The sequence below is a fragment of the Oreochromis aureus genome, linkage group 17 (assembly GCF_013358895.1).
Source record: "Oreochromis aureus strain Israel breed Guangdong linkage group 17, ZZ_aureus, whole genome shotgun sequence".
Lineage (NCBI taxonomy): Eukaryota > Metazoa > Chordata > Actinopteri > Cichliformes > Cichlidae > Oreochromis > Oreochromis aureus.
The window spans coordinates 14,984,665-15,007,829 of NC_052958.1; the positions used below are offsets into that span (position 1 = coordinate 14,984,665).

The following is a 23,165-nucleotide window of genomic DNA, read 5'->3' on the forward strand; positions in this document are numbered from 1 at the left end:
CCTAAAATTTATCTCCATTTTTAAAAAAAACAAATCACCTGAACCCTCAAACTGCCACAGAGGCCAAAACAACAGATGTGAGTCATGCCCACTAAACCCTCCACAGAACAACATTAGATGGATTTACCACAGAAAAACCTAATTAAATGAGAACATTATGAGTTAACGAGCAAAATTAAATTGAAACGCTACGATTTGGAGGACCTCGTTGCACTGACAAACCAAAACCTTCATCTAACACTTCTAAATGTAAAGTCAGTGTATAATTTGTATAACTTTTCATAATGGGAGGAAATCCATGCAATACATGTTGGGGAATATCACTCAAAACAATAAATGTAACCTCACAGGAAAGAAAAATCTGAAAATCCCCTTTGTGATTAATCTTCTACAATTGATAAATGATCCATAAATGTCAAAACAAGATTTTGGCAATGCCTAAAATAGTTGTTGTAACAGCTGGCATTGACTACCTGGTCAGACTGAGAGCTTTACTTTTTTACACAAAGTGGTGTATAACTTTTGAACAGAGTGCACAGATGTTTCTGCCACCTTGGCCTCTTTCTATACGTGGGATGTGCTGCAGAACACGCTGCAGTGATCAAAGCTGATCTTCCTTCCAGCTCTGACAGTTATCAGTCATACCGGACAGGACTTTTAAAGTTTTGTCCTGTCTCGTCTTTTCTATACCCACAGCTCACTGGCAGAACACATCTCTTAAAAAAATGCCTAGAAGGAGTTCCCCCCTTTGCTTTCCAGGATATGAGCAATTAGCATTTAAAACATATTCCCACATGTAGACCGCAGAATTTTAGCATAATATTGTAATCATTCAAAACCAACTTGGGTACTCACTGTTAGAGGCTCGTACTGAAATAGAATCTAAGCTGAATCTAGCGTGGAGCTCGGGGACAGTGTGTTCCGGTCCTGCTCGGCTTAGATTCAGACCAGCTTTGATTAGTGACAATGCAAAGTTAATCAGGATGAGAGCAGAGATAACAGCAGAGAAAATGCTTCCTAATCAGAAAGGGAGGCAACCAGAGGGAGAACTAAAGCACCTCAGGCTCTCCTGGACTTTGCAGCTTGTTGTAGGCACGACTGCAGCTTGTGACAAAGACACATAAACAGGGATTCACCAAAGATATGATACAATCTATGGTCACTCTGTTCAGTGTGTTAAAAATCACCCCTTGACCTAGTTAGCAGACTCGATGGAGTGCATACTGCTCCTCTGTTGCAGACAGCACTATTGCACCAACGCTAAGGAGTGCACGTGCCATATGCCTCTCTGTACCCATGCCCCCATCTCCTCCAAACAAATGATTAAAGTTTCATAAGATGCACTACTTTTTCCTGCACACACACACACACACACACACACACACACACACACACACACACACACACACACACACACACACACACACACACACACACAGAGGGTTGTGAGTGATACAGCAGTGCTGTGAGCAGGTTGACAGCCCACGGGAATACCTTCTGTGAACACAGCAACATTTCTTAGAGTTAGTGTTTTTGTTTTTTTAACTAGACCTTTGCTAAGTCCTACACACCTGTATATAAAGTACATACAAATTATGTTACTTACTTTACACTCATATTCAGAGGTATAACCCTTTCAGTTATTTTCCATATGCATGCACACACACACACACACACACACACACACACACACACACACACACACACACACACACACACACACACACACACACACACACACACACACACACACACGCAGACAAATAAAGGAGATCAAAGGACTCAGTCATGCATTCCAGCACTCTTCTAATGAAAAGCTTTTCTATTAAAACGTCCACAGAATGTTTACAGGAACAAAAACAGTCCCTGGCTTCAATAACAAGTAGAAGACAAATTGTATCTCTGTTAAGGATAGTTTGATTTTATTAAAACTTGGCTCTTACTTTTATTCTTTTGACTGTCAATTCTGACAATGGTTCTCAAACACTAAAATCTGGCAACACAGCAAGATAGCACTAAAGTCTGAGGGTAAAAATACACAAGTAGTAAAATAATGGAGTCACTGGAAACGAGATACCCACAAAGCACAGAAAATATAAATATAAAGTAAATATCTCCTAAAGGCATATTTTATCCAAACTATGAAACTGACAAATCAAATGTTTAAACAGTTTAACCCTGTAAAGCCTGAACCACAAAATAATTGCCAGAAAATGTAATTTTTTTATTGAACCTTCTGAAAAACTTTAAAAAAAAAAAGAAATATCATTTTATATATACATTTGTATATTTTTGCTACATCTGCTACATTAATTTATTAATTTACATGAATTTTTTTTTCAGGAAAGGAAAATCCCACTAATGATGTAAAGGTCTCAAAAAACCTCACAAAAACCTAAAAAAAAATGAGATACACTTAGCGATAGAGCGTTAAAAAAAAAATTGCACTATTTGAATCTGATGGTGCAAAAAATTGGGGACAGGGCAATGTTTACTGCTGTGGAGAAACCCCCTACCACTAAAGGTTTACTGTGGAATATTTAGTGGTGAGGAAATTTCATGACTTGTTGGAATTCACTGAACTCCAGAGAGCGACCCATTCGTTCACAAACGTTTGTAGAAGCAGTCTGCATGACTAGCTGCTTGATTTTATACATCTGTGGAAGTGATTCACCTGAATTCAATGATTTGGACGGCTGAGTGAATACTTTTGGCACTATAGTGTACCACACTGATGGTGCCTTTCCAGATGTGCAAGCTGCTAGACGTAGGGTTTTGAACTGAGCGCAGATAACGAGCTAAATGGTCCCTTTCCTCTTTAGTGCTGTCCATGTTTTCCAGAAAGAATGTTAAATTTTGATTTGTCTGACCATGGAACAGTTTTCCACTTTGCCTCCATCCCCTCTAAATGAGCTTTGGCTCAGAGAAGATGGTGACGTTTTTGGATCATTCTCTCACATGGCTTCTTCTTTGCATGGCAGAGATTTAACCTGCATTTGTGGATGGCATGGTGAACTGTCCTCACAGACAGTGATTTCTGGAAGTAGTCCTGAGCCCGTGTTGCAATAAAATCATGCAGAATAATGCAGTGCCACTGAGGGACAGATGAAAACAGGCATCCAACATTGATTTTCTGTCTTGCCCTTGGACACAGATTTCTCTAGAGTCTCTGAATCTGGAGTCTTTTGATGAAATGATGTACTGTATATTATGAGATATTCAAACTCTTCACAATTTTCTCTTGAGGAACATTTTTCTAAATTTGTAGATGCAGTTTTTTGCTGATTGGTGAACCTCTGCCTCTAAGATCCTCCTTTTGTACCCAGTCATGTTGCCAATTAATGTAATCAGCTGCAAAATATTTCTTTAGCTTTTTCTTTTTAGTGCCAAGTAACCAACATGTGAGGCATTCAAAATAACCAAATTTATTATTAAAATTCTACATTTTCTCAGTTTAAAAATGTGACATGTTTTCTTTGTTTTATTGTGAATAAAATATGAGCATTTGAGAGATGCAAATCAATGTGTTCAGCTTTTATTTTAGATTTTGCACAACTTCCCAACTTTTTTTTGAATTGGGGTTGTAGATTGTCTAAACTAACTGTTGATAATAAATGTTTATATCTCTCTGATTCCCTGATTACTCATGTTTTTTGCTGATAAGACGTCCTTGCAGCTAAATCATTTTACTCCCAAATCAATTCAAGGGAACAGATTCATGCATTTCCAATGATAGTTATTTACCTTCTCTTTTAGCGAATAAACCTTATGAAACAGTGAAAGTTAGTTTGCAGACTTAAACACTTTTCTTTACCGTTAGTTCAAAAGCATTTTAATGTCTTTGCTAGCTGCTACTTGTGATTACTGGCTATAATTCAGCATTACTTACATAGTCTTCCTTTAATGTGTTCATGTGGTATTATGGCCTCAGTGCCTCACATACTTTACACAAATGCGCCCACACTGCAGTGCTGTTTTTGTTACTGTGCAGCGTGATGATAAATGCTGAACTTAGGAGGATTGTCTCTTTGCTCGCTTTCTTTTGTCTGGCTCCGCTGAGTGTAGTCTATAACCTCTTTGTCAGCAGCCTGCAATGAAGCACTTACTCCTAGGGACAAGTTGGGAGAATGTGTGAACGTGTGTGTGTGTGTGTGTATATGCAATATAAAACCAATGCTTCTTATCAGTGGAAGGAAATGTCAAGCCAGTGTAGAATTTTCAGGTAGGAGCTCTTATTATGAAGCCCTGAAGCGAGTGGAAAAATGTTTACGACTGCTAGTCATGCCACCACATTCATCCTGCAGTCACAGGTGGAGGGCCTCTTACTACCAGCAGGAGGTATCCTGGCATCTTCCCATATTTTCTGCCACCATTATGCTCCATAATCTCTCTCTCTTTCTCTTTCCTCTTTCTCTCGCCTTCTTCCTTCCAAAAGTATTCTTTTATCTTACATTACCTTACCACATGCAGTCTCTCCAAAACTTTTTGAAGTTAGGTTTCACGCTCACAAGCTCGTGCATTTTTTATTCTACTTTTTCCAATTTGGTCTTAAGAAGAAGGTGGCAAACCACACAGCCCTCAAACACCGCAGGGATTCACCAGGACCTTGTTTCTCGCCCCTCCACCCCCCATTCTTTCATTTTTCCACCTTTTGAAAAGCAAACAAGGTGAACTGAATCATTTTCAGTGCCCTGAGCCTTTTGTAGTCACCAAAAATTAAAGTTCTGTCTTACTGGATAGTGTACTGCACAGGGCTTCATCTATCATGTCACCTTTGAATGCAGCCCACTCGAGGGCTCAGGCTCAGGCTCGAGCACTGAGCCTACTGAGAGAAACTTCTCTCAGCTGATTAATGTACGTTTCTACTGACTGGCACAAAGTCCACTAACTGACAGAAGGAATGAAAAACACATTTGAGAACACAAAATCAGCTCTATAATTCAATGAAATATATAATATGTAAAGATCTAACAAGAAATAAATGGACCGTTGTTGCCGCAAAGGCTTAGACTTACCTACTGCAGATTGCATTCTTTGTAAGTAGCAGCCCAGCATCAATTCTCTAAACTTCAAACTTAAGCTGAAAAGTGCTTGAAAGGCCACAGACGACAAAGAAGCTGTTTCAATACAATACCGTCTTAATTATTTCAGCTTCTTTTTGAATTGCCACCTGGTCTGTATTCAGAGGCACATTCTCTGCAGCTCTGCGAAAGCTTTTAATATATATAATTTATTTTTATCCATCACAATAAGACAACTAGATTATCCAAGACACTTTTACATAAGGGAGGCATCCGATTAAGCCCAAGTTTATTCTTAAACATAACAGTGAACCCATATATATATATATATATAATATATATAATAGATCCTTAAATCACAGGCAGAAGTCACAAATGTGCAAACGCATGAAGAGACAATCAACTTTAAATCCAGTGACTATAGTGACTTCTAATATTAGGTTTAACTGCACAACTGAGCCTGAAACTTGTCACCAACTGTCAGCTAAAAAAAGCAAGGTAACTGTATTAGGTATGAGGTTCAACTGCTCATTAATGGAAATATCTAAACAGCCAATCACATGCTGTTTTAAAGGCAGACACACATAAAATACTTATTTAAATCAATCAAATAATTTTCTGAGGGAGGTCAGGGATGAGTCCCTGCCCCAAGTTGAGGGAGAAGGGAGCGTGAGATCGACAGACGGATTGGTGAAGCGGCTGCAGTGATGCGGATGCTGTACCGGTCCGTCATGGTGAAGAGAGAGCTGAGTGTAAAAGTGAAGCTCTCAATTTACTGGTCGATCTACGTCCCTACAGTAGTGACTGAAAGAACGAGATTGTGGATACAAGCGGCAGAAATGAGCTTCCTCCGAAGGGTGGCTGGTCTCTCCCTTAGAGATAGGGTGAGAAGTTCAGCCATCCAGGAGGGGCTCAGAGTCTCCTCCACATCAAAAGGAGCCAGTTGAGGTGGTTCGGACATCTGACAAGGATGCCTCCTGGGTGAGGTGTTCCGGGCATGTCACACCGGGAAGAGGCCTTGGGGCAGACCCAGGGTACGCTGGAGAGATTAAATCACTCGTCTGGCCTGGGAATGCCTTGGTGTCCCCCTCCCCGGACAAGCTGTAGGAGGTGGCCGGGGAGAGGGAGGTCTGGGCTTCGCGTAAGCTGCTGCTCCTGCAACCTGGCCCCGGATAAGCGGTAGAAGGATGATGGATAGACATAATTTTCTCCTTAAAGCACTTTATAGATACAAAGAAACCACTGGTCTGCATATTGCTTTATTTTAAGAGAAAATAACTTTTTTAAAGATAAAGAGGCCTTGTACATTTTCACATCCTAACTGTAGCTGTAAAAAAATACATTTCTTTTTTCAACACTTTTTATTGTATCTTTCATTCAATACTAAAGCCAACACTCAAGGCTTTTTGTCAACTGTGTTTGCAGTGGAGCTCAACAAACAACCCACATTAATAAAGGTGTCAGTCAATAAATTGGCCTCTTAGCAGGACACATGAAATTTGGTCGCCGAGCTGCAGAGTAAGAGCTGCAAGTACTCATCAGCCAGCTGTTTGCACAGCTATTCTCTTCCAATATTTAAAACCTCAATAAATAATCAGCATCTTGCTTTTTTAAAATGCATTTTTAACACAGTTGGTGCTAATCTGGTTGATAAAAGCATTTCCTGTGACTGTTTCACAATAAAAGCAAAAAGCAACTTGTAAAGCCTATAAAGAAGTTTAACAAAAGAAAAATATGATAACTTATTGAACCTTTTTAAGCCTTTAGCTGGCATCTGTCTACTGCAACTTGACTTGTAACTTTCCTGGCAAAAACTCTGCCTGTCTAGTAAAAATCCCACTGTAGACATCAGCTACTGCAGAAAGAAGAACCACATTGTGCACACATTTAAAGCCAGCATGTCTCGGAAGATGAAATAAGGTATTAGCATTATTTGTTTTTGTCGCAGGGACAGAACTTGCTGCCCACTTGCCCAGTTGAACATTAATATACTAGACTACCTGTGAATTCAACACCCACACTGTTCAAAATGATAAATAGTGGTGTTTGCAGAAAAACTGAGCCATTTATTTTAAGATTATCCACGGCCCACTGTGAAGCTCAGCGGAAATTTGCAGTACTGAAAACCTGAAGGGAAAATTCAGGAACATTTAACACCACTCATACATTAGTATATAATGAACCGTGTCTATGTAAATTTATATATCTAAGCGAAGGTCTTCCTGCTCTCTTCAAGTCTTTTTCTTCATAACGCCGCCATCATTATTCCTCTCAGGAACCACCAAACAACAAAGAGCTAAACCTACTTGGTTGTGATTGAAATTGAATATTTTCAGAGGACCTGAAAGTGATGATGAACTCAGTCTCAATATTTTCTCAGTCAGTCTAACCTATAATTCATAAACTCGGCTGCCTCTCCAATCAACACTTAAAAAAATACTCTACAGTTTTGTGGTGATAATGACTATCCTGTCTGTCATAATCAAAACCGCAATCAAAGGGGGCCTGTGCGCTTTGAGAGCTGCTCACCGGCCCCGTCGGTTGATTTCTGAGACTTTCTGGGCTTGTTGATGGGCAAACAAGACGTAGCAGAAAAAGCCTCACCTGCAAGACAAGTGCAGTTTACCATTTTCTGTCACACTAGAGCAGAAGAACAGAAGGCATTTTAAAAAAAGGAGGCAGGAAAAGCGGGATATAGTGTATGTGGAGGTTGCTAACTTATTCTTCCTTGATCAGGAAGTGTAGGAATAACACACCAAGGAATATAATAATGAGTCGACAAAGAGAGGGAAGATGAAAGCTGTTAATATGGTGGTAAACTGAAAAAGGCGAAAATTGTTATTCCATCTGCAGTAATCTACATTTGGTGACATGCTCTCCCCTTCTGTTTGGAAGGGGAGAAACCAGACCCTCCAGTACGGAAAACAACAAGCATCGATGATAGTAGATATGAAAAATATTAACAAAGACAGGGACGTGCTGTCTGTCAGAGGGGCACACAGAAGCAGAAAAATCAAAATCCTAGTTATTATGTGGAAGCACGCTTTCTTCAGGTGAAGTAATAAAAATGCTTTTTTTGTCACTGTCCTTGAACAGAGTGGCACACCTTCCTTTGGACACAAAATCATGGGCAAAGGACTAAGGCGGAGGTGGGTTACAAAGCGGCTTGCCGAGGAACAGCCTGTACGGGAAGGTATTCGGTGATGCGGTTGAGATCAGATTTTATAACCCAATGTGCTGTAATTGTGGGCTAATGCTAGGTTCAAGTAAGTTAAAAATGTATTAAAACAATGTAAGTTTAATACGGTCATGCAAATGTGTTATAGGGAAGGAAAATAATTGTGCATTCTACAGCACTTTATTTCTTTAACAAAAAAATCTAACTGAAATGCATCAGTCTCTGTGCTTTGGAGGTTACATCTGTGGTTTTTAAATGTTAAATGCTTAAGAAACACCAAAGGGTAAGCTAAAATTTTAATGCAACAAACATGTTGGCAGTTCTTCTTATCACTATACTGAAAGACAAAATCATTTTAGATACCCCATTTGCAGCATTTTAACTTTGCATGACTTTTTCTTACATTTTGCAATAAGCTCCACTACAAGAGAAATCACCTGCATCAACTCATCAGACACACTGACACCGTGCAGAAAAAGCTCCTGCTTCCTGTGCTCCTGACAGAATGGATGCTTGGTTTCTAAATGTGTCCTCAGCTTGCTTGGCACCATGTTAGCATTAGCTAACTCCTCTTGACATGACGCACTTGGGCTGAGGGGCTGTTGACATCCTAGCTCCAGCTGAGACCATAAGACCGATCTACTGACAGATTGCCCCCTCCTTTTTTCTTTAGGCGGTGCGTCACACTGGTGGATAGTTGTGCTTTGCTCCACACGAGAAAGCGATCTGCTGCTCCCAGCACAAATTTTATGAATCTCCTTGCTATCAGTCATGAACCTTAAGTCCAGCAACTACACTGCCTTTCATGGAGTGTTTAAATTTTGGCGGCTCTTTACTATCAGTGCAGCAAACTTGTAGTTCAGCATGTGCATATGTTTCTGTGACTACATGGCCAACAAGCTATGACTCCCCAGGGACAACTGCACAAGCTGAGTCATTCTAACAGCTGTCAGTTAATCATATGGCTGAATCTGCTTACAGTAAGATAAAACCACACAGGCTGTGACAGGGTTTGATACACAGTGATGTGCTCATGATTTACTGCTGTATTTGTCACATGCGGGTCCAACAGATATAAACCACACATATTTTTTTTCCTACTGGGCAAAGATTGTTTACTTAGTCTTTCAGAAGATGATTAATAAACCAATACATCTGCGCCGTGACAGGAAAAGTCAAAGCAACAGCCGTGGCTTTGACAGCAAATCAGTTAATTGTGTCACTTGCTGGCAGCAGTGTTTTCCTCTGTTGTATATTTCTCCATTTCAATGAGCTGCCGTTTTTTCCACAGCTTGTTTTCCTTTTAAATGCACCTGTGTGGCGTGGAGACCCTCCTTTCATTCGCTCTACTTCAGTGTCTCACTGGTCTCTAACTCAAAGCAAGCAGACAACAGTTAAGCGGTAGAATAAAAGTGAGGGAAAAAAAGCAGAATTCACAAGCTTGTACCTTATCAGGGCATTCCAGTGACAGGAGGAGATGTACTGAAGTGTGACCTGGCACTTATCCCCTCCTCTGTTGCCTCCAAAGTTCGGGTTTATTTGGATAAACTCTTTGTGAAAAACACTTACAGCTGCGTGCAGCTGCAAACAGACAAGCGCACGCTTTCTCCTTTTTATTCTTTGTTTCTAGCGTTGCCCTCCGAAGCACTCTCATTTCGTCCTGCTGGGGTCAGAGAAAAAGCTTTTTTTTGTGAAATCCTTTTGTTAGGTGTTAAATAGGGTAATTATGTAGAGTATAGTGTTTCATTATAGCCTCCTGGATGCCTTGAACAGCATATAATGATGTATTAGGTTAACTACGTTTAGTGTGCGAGTCCATATAGATGAATAAAAACATAAAATTGAAATATCAGCAGTTATAGGATTCAGCTTAAGTGTACTCAGGAGTTTCCATTTTTTGGAAGAAAATCAACTGATTACTAAAAATCTTCAAGTGTTTGCTTATCATGTCCATTTTTATTTTTTTTAAATGCAAGTACAGATATCTTTGTAAATAAGTTTGTGTAAATTAACTGGTATAAAAATGCTTAATTACGCTTAGGTCAAATGATCCACTCAGACATTTATTAGGTACACCTTGCTACTCTAGCCATTACACTTTCATGTTTATGAAACCAGGTTGAGATGATCTGAGCTTTGTGACATGGATGCAGCCATCAGACGATGGGTACACGGCAGTCACAGAGGGATGCACTTGGTCACCAGCAATACTCAGGTAGGCTGTGGCATTAAAATGATACTCAGTTGGTACTAAGGGGCTCAAAGTGTACCAAAAAAACATCCAGAACATCATTACGCCTGAATCATTGATATAAGGCAGGATGGATCCATGTTTTTATGCTGTTTATAAAAAAATCTGATCCTACCTACCAAATGCTGCAGCACAAATCAAGACCCCCTGGTGAGCAAGTGCAAATTGTAGTCTCAGTTTCCTGCTCTTAGTTGAAAGGAGTGCCATCCGGTGTGGTTGTCTGCTGCTGTAGCCCATCTGCTTCAAGGCTGGATGTGCTGTACACTTCTACATACTTTCATTGTCATGAGACATAATTTGAGTTACCGTAGCCTTCCTATCAGCTTGAAGGATTCTCCTCTGATCTCTGGCACACAACAAGGCATTTTCACCCAGAGAACTGCTGCACTGGATATTTTCTCTTTGTCAGACTTAGAGATATCTAAGAATATCTGAGAATATCTCAGCAGATGAGCAGTTTCTGAAATACTCAGACCAGCTATTCTTACTCATTCTGATGGCTGGTTTGACCTTCAGCAGGTCTTGACCATTTCTTCATGACTAAATGCAACAAGTTGTTGCTGTGTGATTGGCTGATTGGATATTTGCCCAGATAAGCATCTGACTGGTTCCCAATCAAGTGACCGATAAATTTGTATATCCACAGTGACATATTATTGTATTCAAACATTTTCTGACAAGTACAGAAGAACATAACAAACACAGACCTGAATAAGCAGAATTATGTACTGTTTTTTTAAAAAAAAGTCACAGACAAAGCACTTTAAAGTGAGCTTGACATCTAAATCACGGGTGTCACTCTTATTTTGCCTCATAGACCACAGAAAGTGTGCCACCACTGCATAATAACCCATACAAATTATATCCTTCTTTTAATACAATGAAGTGCAAGTACACTCGGAAAGCTTTAAACTTTAATGAACCATCCGTTTCTGATACAGATGATGAACAGCCAAAGATGTGTTAAGAAAAATAAGCGCAACTGTGAGTCTACTGTCATTACAAAGAAATGCTACTTTTGTAAATCAAAGAAACCCATTGGCGTGGTATGGTAGGCCATACCATTAATAACTTTGCAGCACAGTGCTTTCCGCCATAAATCATAGTGAAAAGTCCAAAAATAATGCCGTTCTTCCCTGTAGTTTTCACACTTTGCAAAGCCATCCACCCCGATTTCAAGCATTTAAATCGGTTCTGTATATATGAATTAAAAAGGAAAATGAAGTTAAAAAAGGCTATAAATTAATCTTTCTCTCAGCTCTTTACTCTCTCTTTGGCTCTAAGACCCAAACAGTTCCTTTTGAAGACGTAAATCTTTTATAGAACACACACAAATATAGCTCCACTTTTAAAAAAGGCTCAGTATTTTCCTATCATAGCCGGGCAGTGTAGTTTGCAGCAAACATTACTCAAACAAAAGTAAATAATGCATTGGATTGTTGCTGTGGAGTAGTACACATTTAATGCACTACTGACTATTCTGGGCAGCAGAATTATGTGGGTCATATTCTGCTACTTCCTGAACTTCAATACCCGTGTGGAGGGATATAACGGTGTGACCTTTTGATTGTTATTATCCTTTAATAACTTTGGGCACCAGTGAAGCTCTGTGGCACAGTCTTAGGTTCATTTTGCTTTTTGTCTCATGTTTTCAAAAGAAAATAAATATTAATGCTTAAAGGCATCGTTAAAATCATCATAAATCAACATAAATTACCTTAATGCAGTATTGTATATATCATCTAGGTCTATTTATGCTAATTAAAAAAAAGTGCAGTGCTGGTATTCACACTGGTATTCACACAATGACATTTAATTCAGAAGCTGCATGTCACACAAACACCTGCCACACAGTCTTATGAATTCTCCATCCAATCTCCAGGCCTCAGGCATGCTCTGCTGGGGATGTTCTCAAAATACACCCATCAATCATGCTGTCGACATCTACGCCTGCCATCCCCAACCCCTCCGACTCCGCTCCCGACTGCTGCAGAAAGGCTCAAGGTGAAGGAGGGCGCTGCATTTTGCCATCTATAATAACTCACCTGTAGAAGTGCGCACACACTCACTGCAGGGTGAGTGAGTCTTCACATTCACAAACAACACCCTGCACCCCACAAAAATCACAAAATCTATCTACAAAGTCCTGCTGAGCTGGCTAAATTGACATCACAGCAAAAGGAGAGATGGCATTTCCCAGGCTGGAGTAGCGCTGTCCCATCTGGACAGAAGTGATGAAGTATCGGCGGAGGGACACACAAATACACACACTGGATGGCGTTTTTTTTTTAAACTGCAGACGTGAGAAAAGCAAAGAAAAACGAGTAAAACGCTAGTCCCGCTAGTTCCCCTGGAGAGAGCACAAGAAGGAAGTGTGAGCCCGAAACTAGCCTGTGAGACACGATAATAACTTTGTGTGTTTGGCCGTGAAGCTCCTCACATGACCAGAATGTAATTACTTGTCTGCGTTTGCTGCCCTCTGTATGCACGAGCCCCGTCTTTTGGGATTCACAGAGGCAAAAGACAAAGAGGCGCTGTAATACGATTAAGCGCGATCAGAGTAATAATCCCTCCCTGCAATTTATGCGTCTATTCATATACTACGTTATATTGTATGTAGTATAACTTCCCCTGATATATAGCATATTTTCTCCAGTTAGGACAAACTGACATCTAATTAAACATGCAGAAACAGTGAGAACAAACTGCTTTTAGTTTACTTAATGGGGGGAATCTCTTTCTCTTTACCTGTGAAGGCAAATAAAAGGGAGAAAACCAGCTGAATAAGTAAAGAGGTGAGACAAGAGTATGGCCCATTCAGTTTATTTTTTTCCAGGCCAACAAATATTTGGCAGGATAGAAAAAAAAACAACCAAGCAATTTTAAGTGAGAGAGTGGGAATAAAAGCAAAGAGGGAGGTTCTGTAAAAAGCATGTCCTAGATTTTTTTTAACCAAAACAAAAAAGAAGAGGCACGAGGACACGAGAGAGAGAGGATGATATAGAAGATATAGAGGCAGAGAGTGGAGGTGAGAAAAAAATATAGGCAGAAAGAGTGAGGGAGAAATATAGAGCGAGTTATGTAACTACAAGGCGCCTGTGATGTCAGCTGCTCTGTCTTCACTGAAGCTGACGCTCCTTTGAACATGCAGGAATGAGCACCCTAATCCGAGCACACATTTCTGCGCATATTTTGACAGAATCTGGTTGTATGCGTTGCAACTGACTTTAAACATGAGAGGGAACAAGTTGTCTTCACCAGAGGTGGAAACATTTACCCGCATATGGCTGTTAGGTACAGCGCTGAGGTTCTAAACAGTCAGTTGGGGTTTTTTAAATGTCTATTTCACCTCATTTTAGGAGGGAAACTGTAGTTTTTAACACCATAACATCTGTCTGACAGCTGCAGTTACCAGTTGCTTTTAAGATGAAAGGCTTTACGTCCAAAACTCTTAAAATATCATGAATTATACTAAGATTAAACAACTCACTTTTATTAAAAGCAAATTGTGACCAAGAATTGTGTATTTCAGTATGTATGACCTATGCAGGCAGCTTTCGTATTCCTCAGTCTTGTGTTGATGTAAAAGATTCGGCTCGTCTGTGAGCAAAAAAATTCTCCCTCCACAGAATGCAGCCTACCTCAGAGCTGTGTGGTCAGATAACATGGGCATGGTCACAGTGGCTTTGTCGATCACTTAATCACTTTCTTTTATATATATTTGTTTAGAAAATAGTTTTCATATTCACACTTTTCCAAGTACACAAGTCCCTCTGACTAAGGATGGTGATTATCTCACAGGATTAGAAGATAACAAGCTCGATCATCTGGCTCCTTATTTCTTGCCTTGTTAGCCTTTTGTTTAATCACAACTGCCAGATAACAGTTGACTTAGAGAAATGATACCCCCAGATACGAAAATAATTTGCAACAAAGCAAAGCTTTCCTCCCCAAGTATGCTCTGGTGACAGTACAATTTCAAATAAAATTCTCCCATCACATTTGTAATAAAGAGCCTCAAGTATTGCAGTTTAAGCACTTCTTCCATGTGTACTCTTCACTTTAACTCCTCTCCTCTACACTCAAAGTCTGACTTAATACTGTACTCCTCTTCCTCCTTCTCTCTCCCTGTTGTCTCGTCACACCTCAGAGACTCCACCCCGCGATCCTGTTAGTGCTTATCAGAGCATGGCTTGGGTTCAAACATGGACACGCACACGCCCACACCTTTCCCCCAATCAATACCGAATTTACAGAGGCAGCTTTTCTCTCCTAACTGAGCTCAGCTCTCAGGGGTGGCTGGTGTCACCAGGCTGTGGAAGTTTGGCTGAACTACATACATCTCGTATGGCTGCTGACACAGAAACACACTTCGAGTTACTAAAACCTACAAAGCAGAGCAAAGTGCACACCACCGTATTATCTTCCCTGGTGGATCTTTAAGTCTTGGTGGTCAAAAGAAATATATCTGAAAGCTAAATAAATACAGAGGTCAACAGCTTAATTATGGAATTAACAAATCCCTGAACACAAACTCAAATGAACCAAAAGCTGCGTGAGGCTGCAAACATGTTGATGCTTGGCAGTGAGATGGCTAAAAAGATCCCAGAATCAAATAAGATTCTTTAAGTCGAGGTTTAACCCACATAACAGCATGCACTTGTAGTTAACCCGTGACAGAATCAGACATCTCTTTCAGGAAATTCAATATTCCAAACTATAAGGAAATTTGCCCGTTTTGACCCACTGATGTGCAGCATTCAGCTAAAACTTATTACTGAGCTCAACAATTCTCCTGTGTTTTCCACTTGAGAGCTGAGCAGTAACAAAGTTCAATGACTGCAGCTATAAAAAAACAAAAACTGTAACGAATTTAAATTTGGCTGTTGTATCCCTCAAGATTGTATCCCTGATGAGCCACACTGTTTTCCCAGGACTCCATTAAATGTGAATTTCAATATGGGAAAGAGGAAGAAGTTGCAAAGACTTAGTTTTGGGGAGGAAGGTGATGGTGAGAAAAAAACCTACTTATATTAAATATCATGTGTACTGGCGGATGATGACACAGAAACCACAATTTATGCTGCGTTGACCGTCCTTAAACTTCAAGAAGTTAAAATAAACTAAGACCGTGTCTCATGACCAGAGATCCTAAACATTAAAGCTGCGTTATTCCAACACAGTTGTTTGATCTCTAAACATTTAAGGCGCATAGTGAACTTGCAGATAAGTTCTGAAGGTGCACAAGGAGAAAACCTTGAAGGGAATAACAGCTATATTTCAAACAGGTGCGTTTTTTCCCTTTTTTTTTTTTTTTTTACAGGTGCAGTCACTGAACTTTTTCATCCAGCTGATACCGACCTGAAGCCACTGTTATCAACTGCTATACAGTTGACTCTCTTGCCTGACTTTGATTCGTACCGCTGGGACTAACTAAGTGGATGAGACGCCCTGAGAAGATCAGCAGCGATCCTTGCAAATATCAGCACATCTCCTCATGTGGTGTGTCCTTGGTGGATAAATAGGATTGGAAGTCTTGGAGATGAAAGCACAATCACATTTGGACTAATTCCTCACAGGCGCCTTTGTCTTTGTTTCTGTGTCATTTCATCATCTTGGAGATCATTCTCCCTTTAATGTCTGAAGATTTAGAGAGAAAAGGGAGTTTCGGCGACTACATGGGGGTTCTTTTGAATAAGACGCAAGATCTGGATGGCAATTTTTTTCTGGAAGGTTAAAACAGGCTATGAGTCTCCATGTTTAATGCTACCAAACCGCAAATACAAATATTTCTTTTTTCACTTAAAACATGCTGGAATACTTCATCATCTTATGCACTTTAGTTGGATGTAAATTTTATTTAACTTCATGGTACACACCAGGGAATATTTAATGTCTAGTTGATTGAAAAACAATAACCATGCAGCTCTGCGAGGCTGTAGTTACGCAGTTATGAAAATGAAAACATGTTGAGCAGGAAGTAGTTGTAGACAAAACAGCGCAAGCTGGTATGAATATCATTAGTTTTCTAGTTTTTTTAAAGGAATCTGACTGGTGTTAGGTCAAGAGTTGTGAAAATTAGATTTCTGATCAGGTGTTTGTGCGAGATGAAAGGTCAGAGTCACTGAAATTCATTCGTAGGTGGAGAGGAGGCAGGAGTGTCTGTATTGAATTTCTAGGGCTGTGCAGGAATATTGCACCATTTGAGTATTTGTTCATCTAATTTTTAAATGATGGAATTGTGTAGAATCTCGGCTTGGGCGACCTTAAGCAAGGTATATTTTATTTCAGGTAACGTAAGTATAGTCAAAAACACAGCAGGAGAGGAAGAAGAAGATCACAGAATCTCTGGAAACCCCCAAAACTACAGAATTCAGTTAATTGTTGTCGAGCCGTTTCAGATATCAGTTTCCTTGTGCTGGCAGAGGAGCAACAAACCTGTTATGATTTCAAACTCTATACAATAGCTGAGATGTTTTATACTGAGGTGGTTGTTCAGCTTTATTTCACAAAAGCTTGTTGTCTCATCTGCCTATGGCTCATTGGCAACAGAAAAAAAGTAAACGTAGGATTCCAGCCTCCTTGCAACTAGGTAGCCTACTGATTTCTTTTTTCGCATTCAGCGCCTGATTGCAAGTAGTTATAGTGACCGACTGGTCCAAAGGTTATGGAACATGCCACCTTCTGTCTCTAAACTTCTGTCTCTAAGACCAACTGCAATCACTCTGAATTTCTAAATGCAGAAAAACTGCCAATAACTCTTTGCAACAAGGGACTCAACTGGCTGCCAACTTGTTGCATTCTGGTTATATTTCCATTAAAAAGTAAGCTGGCTGAGTGTCTGTTCCACTATCCTGCAGGAATTGCGTCATTATTTGTAGAGGAATTTCTGAACTTCTGTTTCAAATCTACAAATTTCTGGCTAGAGTAACTGTTTAATGTGAATTTCTGTGAATGTAGATGACGACAGATTTGTCATTTCTGCTGATTCAATCACAGCTACAAACCGATAGCAGACTGGCTCCATGTTATTGCTGTTTCGACACACCAAACGTTTGAAGACGGCAGCTGACTGCGAGTGGTCGCAAAGCTGGTCTCTGTTGTCAAAGCAATGAGCTAAAAGACAATGAGATCACAAGTTCATTGCGCACTGTTGCAATAATTTGTGCCAAGTCTGTAATTACCATTTTCCCTATTGTGACTGTAGCCTCATGAAGGTTTATTAGTACACTTCAAATTATCATTTGCCACATTTCCAAAACTAAACAATACACCAACATATGTAACTGTCTGTCATACAACTGGCAACACAGGGCAGGTTAAATTTGACCTGGGGCGGGGTGTCATTTGCTCACATGACTTGCTGTCTGAACACTTATTCAGTGTCCAATGTATTTATGTGCTTCCAGGAATATGCACCCTGAAAAAAAAACCTTGCTACCCTCCCACCATAAACAACCATGCACTGAAAAGAGAAACAAGTAAGCAAGGTAGTGACTTCTCTTCTTTATCTCTGTCCATCTCCAGTCATATTCAACTGCACTGCACCCCCAGCGCCTATAACTCAGTTGATAAACCCCCTCTTGGTCACGCACAAAAATAAAGGGGAAGCAGGATGTGGGAAAAAAAGAGAAAGATACAACTCACTTGTGTATTTGTATTTGTCTATAAAAATGCATTGACATTCATCTCTCTCCTTTCTTTTTGTTATGTGTTTGTCGAGTGTGTGGGTGGATAAAGGACACTTCAGATCTCGCTCGGTTGAGAATAAAGAAGTCTTTGTAACCTCCAGTCTCTTTGGTCCTGGGTTTTAAGCACACATATCACGGGGCTTCCTATCAACTGCAGCGCGGGCTGCCACACACATTAGCGCTGTCTCTACATAACTCCTAAAACATACAAACCCAGTACCAGCGTACACAATTTAGCAAATGTCCTTCCACTGACTTGCAGGAAATCATGCCACTATGCAGCTCATCAGAGCAACAGGCAAGATTTTAATCTCTTGAAATTAATGCCGTGAGCAACTTACATTCCAGTGTCTAGTTAGCATCAGTGAATGTAAGAGGCAGAAAAGCATAAAAGAGGAAAAACGAATAGACGATGGAGCTGCTGTACTCACCATCCTCTTTGCATTCCTCGGGCGGCTTTGCTTTCTTGGCTAGCCTCGGGTCCAGCCACGATGTTGTCTTAGTGTTGTGGCTGTGAAGAAAAGACAGAGAGAGCGTGAGAGGCAGTGTGATAGATGGCGAGAGAGAGGAGACTTGGCACAAAGAGAGAGAAGGAGGTTGGTGGATTCTTAATTCAGCCAGAGAATCATTTCAGAGAGGAAAGATGAGACTCCCTTGAGTGCCTGCGTCTAAAAAAGGTGACAAGAGAGACGAAAAATGCTTTAGGTTAACAAAATGGCAATCAATACTTTTAATTTGCTCACTGTCTCTCATTAGCGGGCAGGGGAGGAGGAGAGGAGAAGGGATAGGAATGGATAGAGGGGTGACTGGGGGAGTGATGGAGAGGAACAGCTGTGGGCTTGGCAGATTCAGCCAGAGCCCCAGGCAGAGAGCTGGATCTAGATCAGATATGATGATGTGCCAGGGAAGCGCAATGCATCTACGCGGCTTGTCTGAAGCTCTGGACCCACAATGGCCTCCCTTCATGATGACAGAACAATAGTAGGAAGGGAAAAGTCAGGGGAGGTGTAGAAAATGCCTACAGTAAAAAGATAAAGGAAGCGAGAAGATGAAGGAAGAGGATGCAGCGAGGAGACCTTCTTATATCTTTTTTTCTCTTTAATACTTTTAACTTTTGTGTTTTCCCGCAGGATATTTTCTTCGCAGCTAGGCGTCAAACACATATAGATTTACAGAGAGGAACAACAGTCTTGAAAACATGCAAAATGCAAAATATAGAGATAATAAAGTTAAGTGATGGTTTGTTGATGACAAAGAAGATAAAGGGAAAAACACAAAAGTAATCACCGAGCAAAAATGAATCAGGTGTTTCTCTCACCTGATTCATTGAAGTGCAATGAATCAGCTTCTTTTAGGGCGTTTTCACACCGACACACTTTGTTCACTCTCGTCTGAATCAGCTGGTGATTTTGTGAACTAGTAGTTTTTCTCTGTGGCTTGGTTGCTTTTCAGAAAAATAAAACTCCAAACAAACTCCAAGAAAACCTAATTGTGCCACAACAAACCACGTGAGAACACTCAGGCCATACAGCAACAAAAGTAAATACAAGAAGTTGCTTTTGTCTGGCCTAGTGGATAACACAACTAAGTGAGTCCCCGACTTATTTTACAGCCAGAGGCTACAGTTTGTTTACTCTTACAGTTTACAGCATGCAGCTGGTACCCAGGTCAGATTATGGGTAGATCATGTTAACATAAAGAAAACATTCTCAGAGACAAACTGCTAAACTGCTCCTCTTGATGCACTTGAGTGCAAGTCTGGTCACATTTGCACAAACAAACCAGAGTTGGATTTAAATGGACTGAACAGCGCAGATGTGAAAACACCTTTAGTCTCTGTTAACACCTCCATAGAGCTTATCGCTATTAGTAATGTGGGGCTAGGACCCAAATGCAGAGTCAGGAAGCAGGCAAAAAAACCCAACTCCTGTTTATTGGCATAGTACAGTCCGTGAAGTTCCATACATACAGGAGTAACACCAGGAAACACACCAACAGGGTTAATAGACACTGAGACAAAAGAGAGAGGGAAACTGTGGCTATTTATACACAAAAACACTGAGGGCTAATCAGGAGATTAGACACAGCTGGGAGGAAAGAAGACACGGGTTCACAGATTCAGCACTATCACAGGGGAGGTAGTAAAACTAAAAGTAAGTCACAAAAGACAACTAACTGCCAAAGTAAAACAGTAAGCGACAGGAATCAGGGAATCAGACGCAAGACTGAGCTTGGCACATGGGAAAGATACAGGAGGATAGACAAAAGGAAACACATGAGAATACTAGAAACAGTAATGAAATACAACTAGAAAAGAAGATCCAAAATACTAGAACTGAGAACCAAAAACTTCCCAAGATGTATAAAGCTAAACAAAATCCAGAAACAAAACCCACAGACCACGAAAACAGCACGTAGCTCGATGCTAAGAGGGTAAATCTGATGCCAAGTGCATAATTTACAGGATATTAAACTGAAATAATGAGCTAAAAAATGAGAAAATCCTCTACAGCTGCCGAATTGTTGTTGGTTCTCGGTGTCTTTTCAAACTGGTCATTTACTCAATATTAATTGTTTAACACAAAGTTAGGGTTAGGCTAACCAGTAAAGCTGTTAAAGTATATAATTTTATTTGAAAGGGAAGATCTTCTGCTTTTATATGGATAAAACACAACCTAACCCCAAAAGAGTGCCAACAACCTGCTGGATGATGATGTTTATTTAGAATACTAATTGCTGGAATATTAGAATAATTAAAATAAATATATATAAAAAACTACATAGAACAACCAGATAGTTGTTATAGCCCTGTAACATTGTGCTTGCGCTGTACTGATCCTAACTAAAAGCTATATTACTTTGCTAAATCTCAAAGTGACAGGTATAATCTTCACCAACTTCAGTAGCTTAATTAACTGAGTTAACAGGTTGACATTTGCTGATTAGTATTAAATGGTGTACAGAACAAGGCGTTTCTGTCATAAAATCAGTTATTTTAATTAGAAAACTGAAATTGAAGAACTGAAAATAAATAAAAGAAATAAATACATTTTCTTGATCAATCAATTAATTGTTTAATTAGTTATAGGCAAAACATGTCAGAGCAGAGATCTTTATATATTTACAAGGTTGAAACTGTATTTTTGACATTGCTTGATTACTTTATTTTTCTTAAAAAAAAACAAAACCCCACACAAATCTATTAGCTGAACAAATTGTGACCGTCAAGACCAAAAATGTCAACTTCTTTAGAGAATCACTGCACTGACATCACAGAATGACAGAAAATGTTAACCTCTGTTGGTGTTTCGTGGTCACAGGATTGCCAGAAATCACAGATGTTTCATGGTAGATTTTTTCTCAAAGTGTATTGAGGTATTTTAGTCTGGACCAAAGTAACAGACTGATTGAATGGCACATTGCTGTCCTTTGAGCTATAAACAGAAGCCTGAGTAGAAAAAAATGGACAGATAAAAGAGGAACAAGAAGCCTCATGCCAAATACAGAGGATGAAGTGAACTTCAGTGCAAGTTAAAGTCTTTGGGTTAAATGTTGAATCTTTTTCATCAGACCTTTTTATTCTCTTTTCTTCCCTCTACTTTAGCCTTTCAGTCATTTCTTCTCCAATACTATCTATAGTATATAAAACGTACTACCTCCTTACTCACTTTCTTGTCCTCCCTGTCACCCTCTCTTTTTTCCGCCTTTGCTATTTTTAATCACTTTTTTTCCCTTCCCTCTTCCTCCATCTAGTCCTCTTCTCAGACACCTCACTTCAAGAGCAGTAGGTAAACGAATTGATCTTATATGGAGGCCAATCAAAGACAAGCATCCTTCTTGCAACTGAGATCATTTTGGCACTACATCACTTATGCCTAGAAAAAAAAAAAAACCCTTGATGCTACAAATGCGGTAGGCTAAGTGAATTAGTTGTGTAATGTGCTTGATGGATGTGGGAGCATGAGGTTTCTCTGTTTGGGGTAGGAGACATATGGCGAGTTGTCTGCAGAGGATAGGAATTAAAAGTTTGCATCTGTGGCAAATAGACATGAAAAGACAACATGTGCCTGGCTGGCTGACAACCCTGTCTCATTTCTTACTTTGGTGCTGCTGCGAAGCTTCTAGCAGTTAAAAGAGTGCGCTCAAGCAGGCTGGGATTCAGCTGATTCTACGGAGAGATTTCTCCTAATCACTGAAATGATCAACTGGTGCTGAAAAGCCCCCAAACTTTTTCGCAATTGCAAAACCCCCCCTCTCTGCTACATCTACATTTGTTAATGTTTTACAAGAACTCAAATGCACACACAATTCCCACCACACCACTGCAAAAACACACAGCAACTCAATTATTCTTATGCAATAAAAATTCACCCCATGGTTTTACTGCAGCTGTAAAATGCTAACAACTCCAATGAATTAAACTTTAGAGCTTTTATAAGAGTTCTACGTAGCGAGGTATTTCTGGGGAGCTTTAAATCTTTAAAACCACCATGTATCACATATAGTCTGTGTGTGTGTTTTTCTGAGCACAGAGGCAATTAAACAGTGCTTAAAACATAAAGTCACCACATCTTTAACAATTCTTTTAGGATGTAAGGCAAATGACATGATCTCTGAGTATGGCGCTCAGATTCAGAGCTGTCCCTCTGATTTACTCATTTCTAATCCCGTCTATCCCGGTTACTCCCACTGAAAATCTTAACATCTTTAACTCTGCTACCTCCAGCTCAGCTTCCCGTCTTTATGTCAGTGCTACTGTTTCCAAACCATACATCATCTAACGCTCGTCTCTATCCACTACACCCTGCCTGCGCTCTCTTCCTCACCTCGTTTGGGCACTGTCCGTTCCTTCAGACGGTTGACCTCAGGTATTTAAACCCCTTCAGCTTTCACTACTTGTGGTCCTTGCATCTTCACCTTTCCACTTGCCTTCCTCTTCTCCCCAGAGCATACCTCCCACTTCACCAGGCTCTCTCCCACCTGGTCCCTACTCTCACTTTAGATCACAATGTTGTTTCTGAGCA

General features: G+C 40.1%; 1 protein-coding gene across 8 annotated transcripts in view; it reads right to left on the minus strand.

Annotated features, from left to right (window-relative positions):
• magi2a (membrane associated guanylate kinase, WW and PDZ domain containing 2a) overlaps window positions 1-23,165 on the minus strand; it is a 252,987-nt gene that overhangs the window by 58,102 nt on the left and 171,720 nt on the right. For all 8 annotated transcript variants that reach the window (XM_039600931.1, XM_039600930.1, XM_039600929.1 and 5 more), the window contains exon 6: window positions 18,573-18,652. In XM_039600931.1, the coding sequence (XP_039456865.1) occupies window positions 18,573-18,652 (80 nt within the window). The remainder of the gene's footprint in view (window positions 1-18,572; window positions 18,653-23,165) is intronic.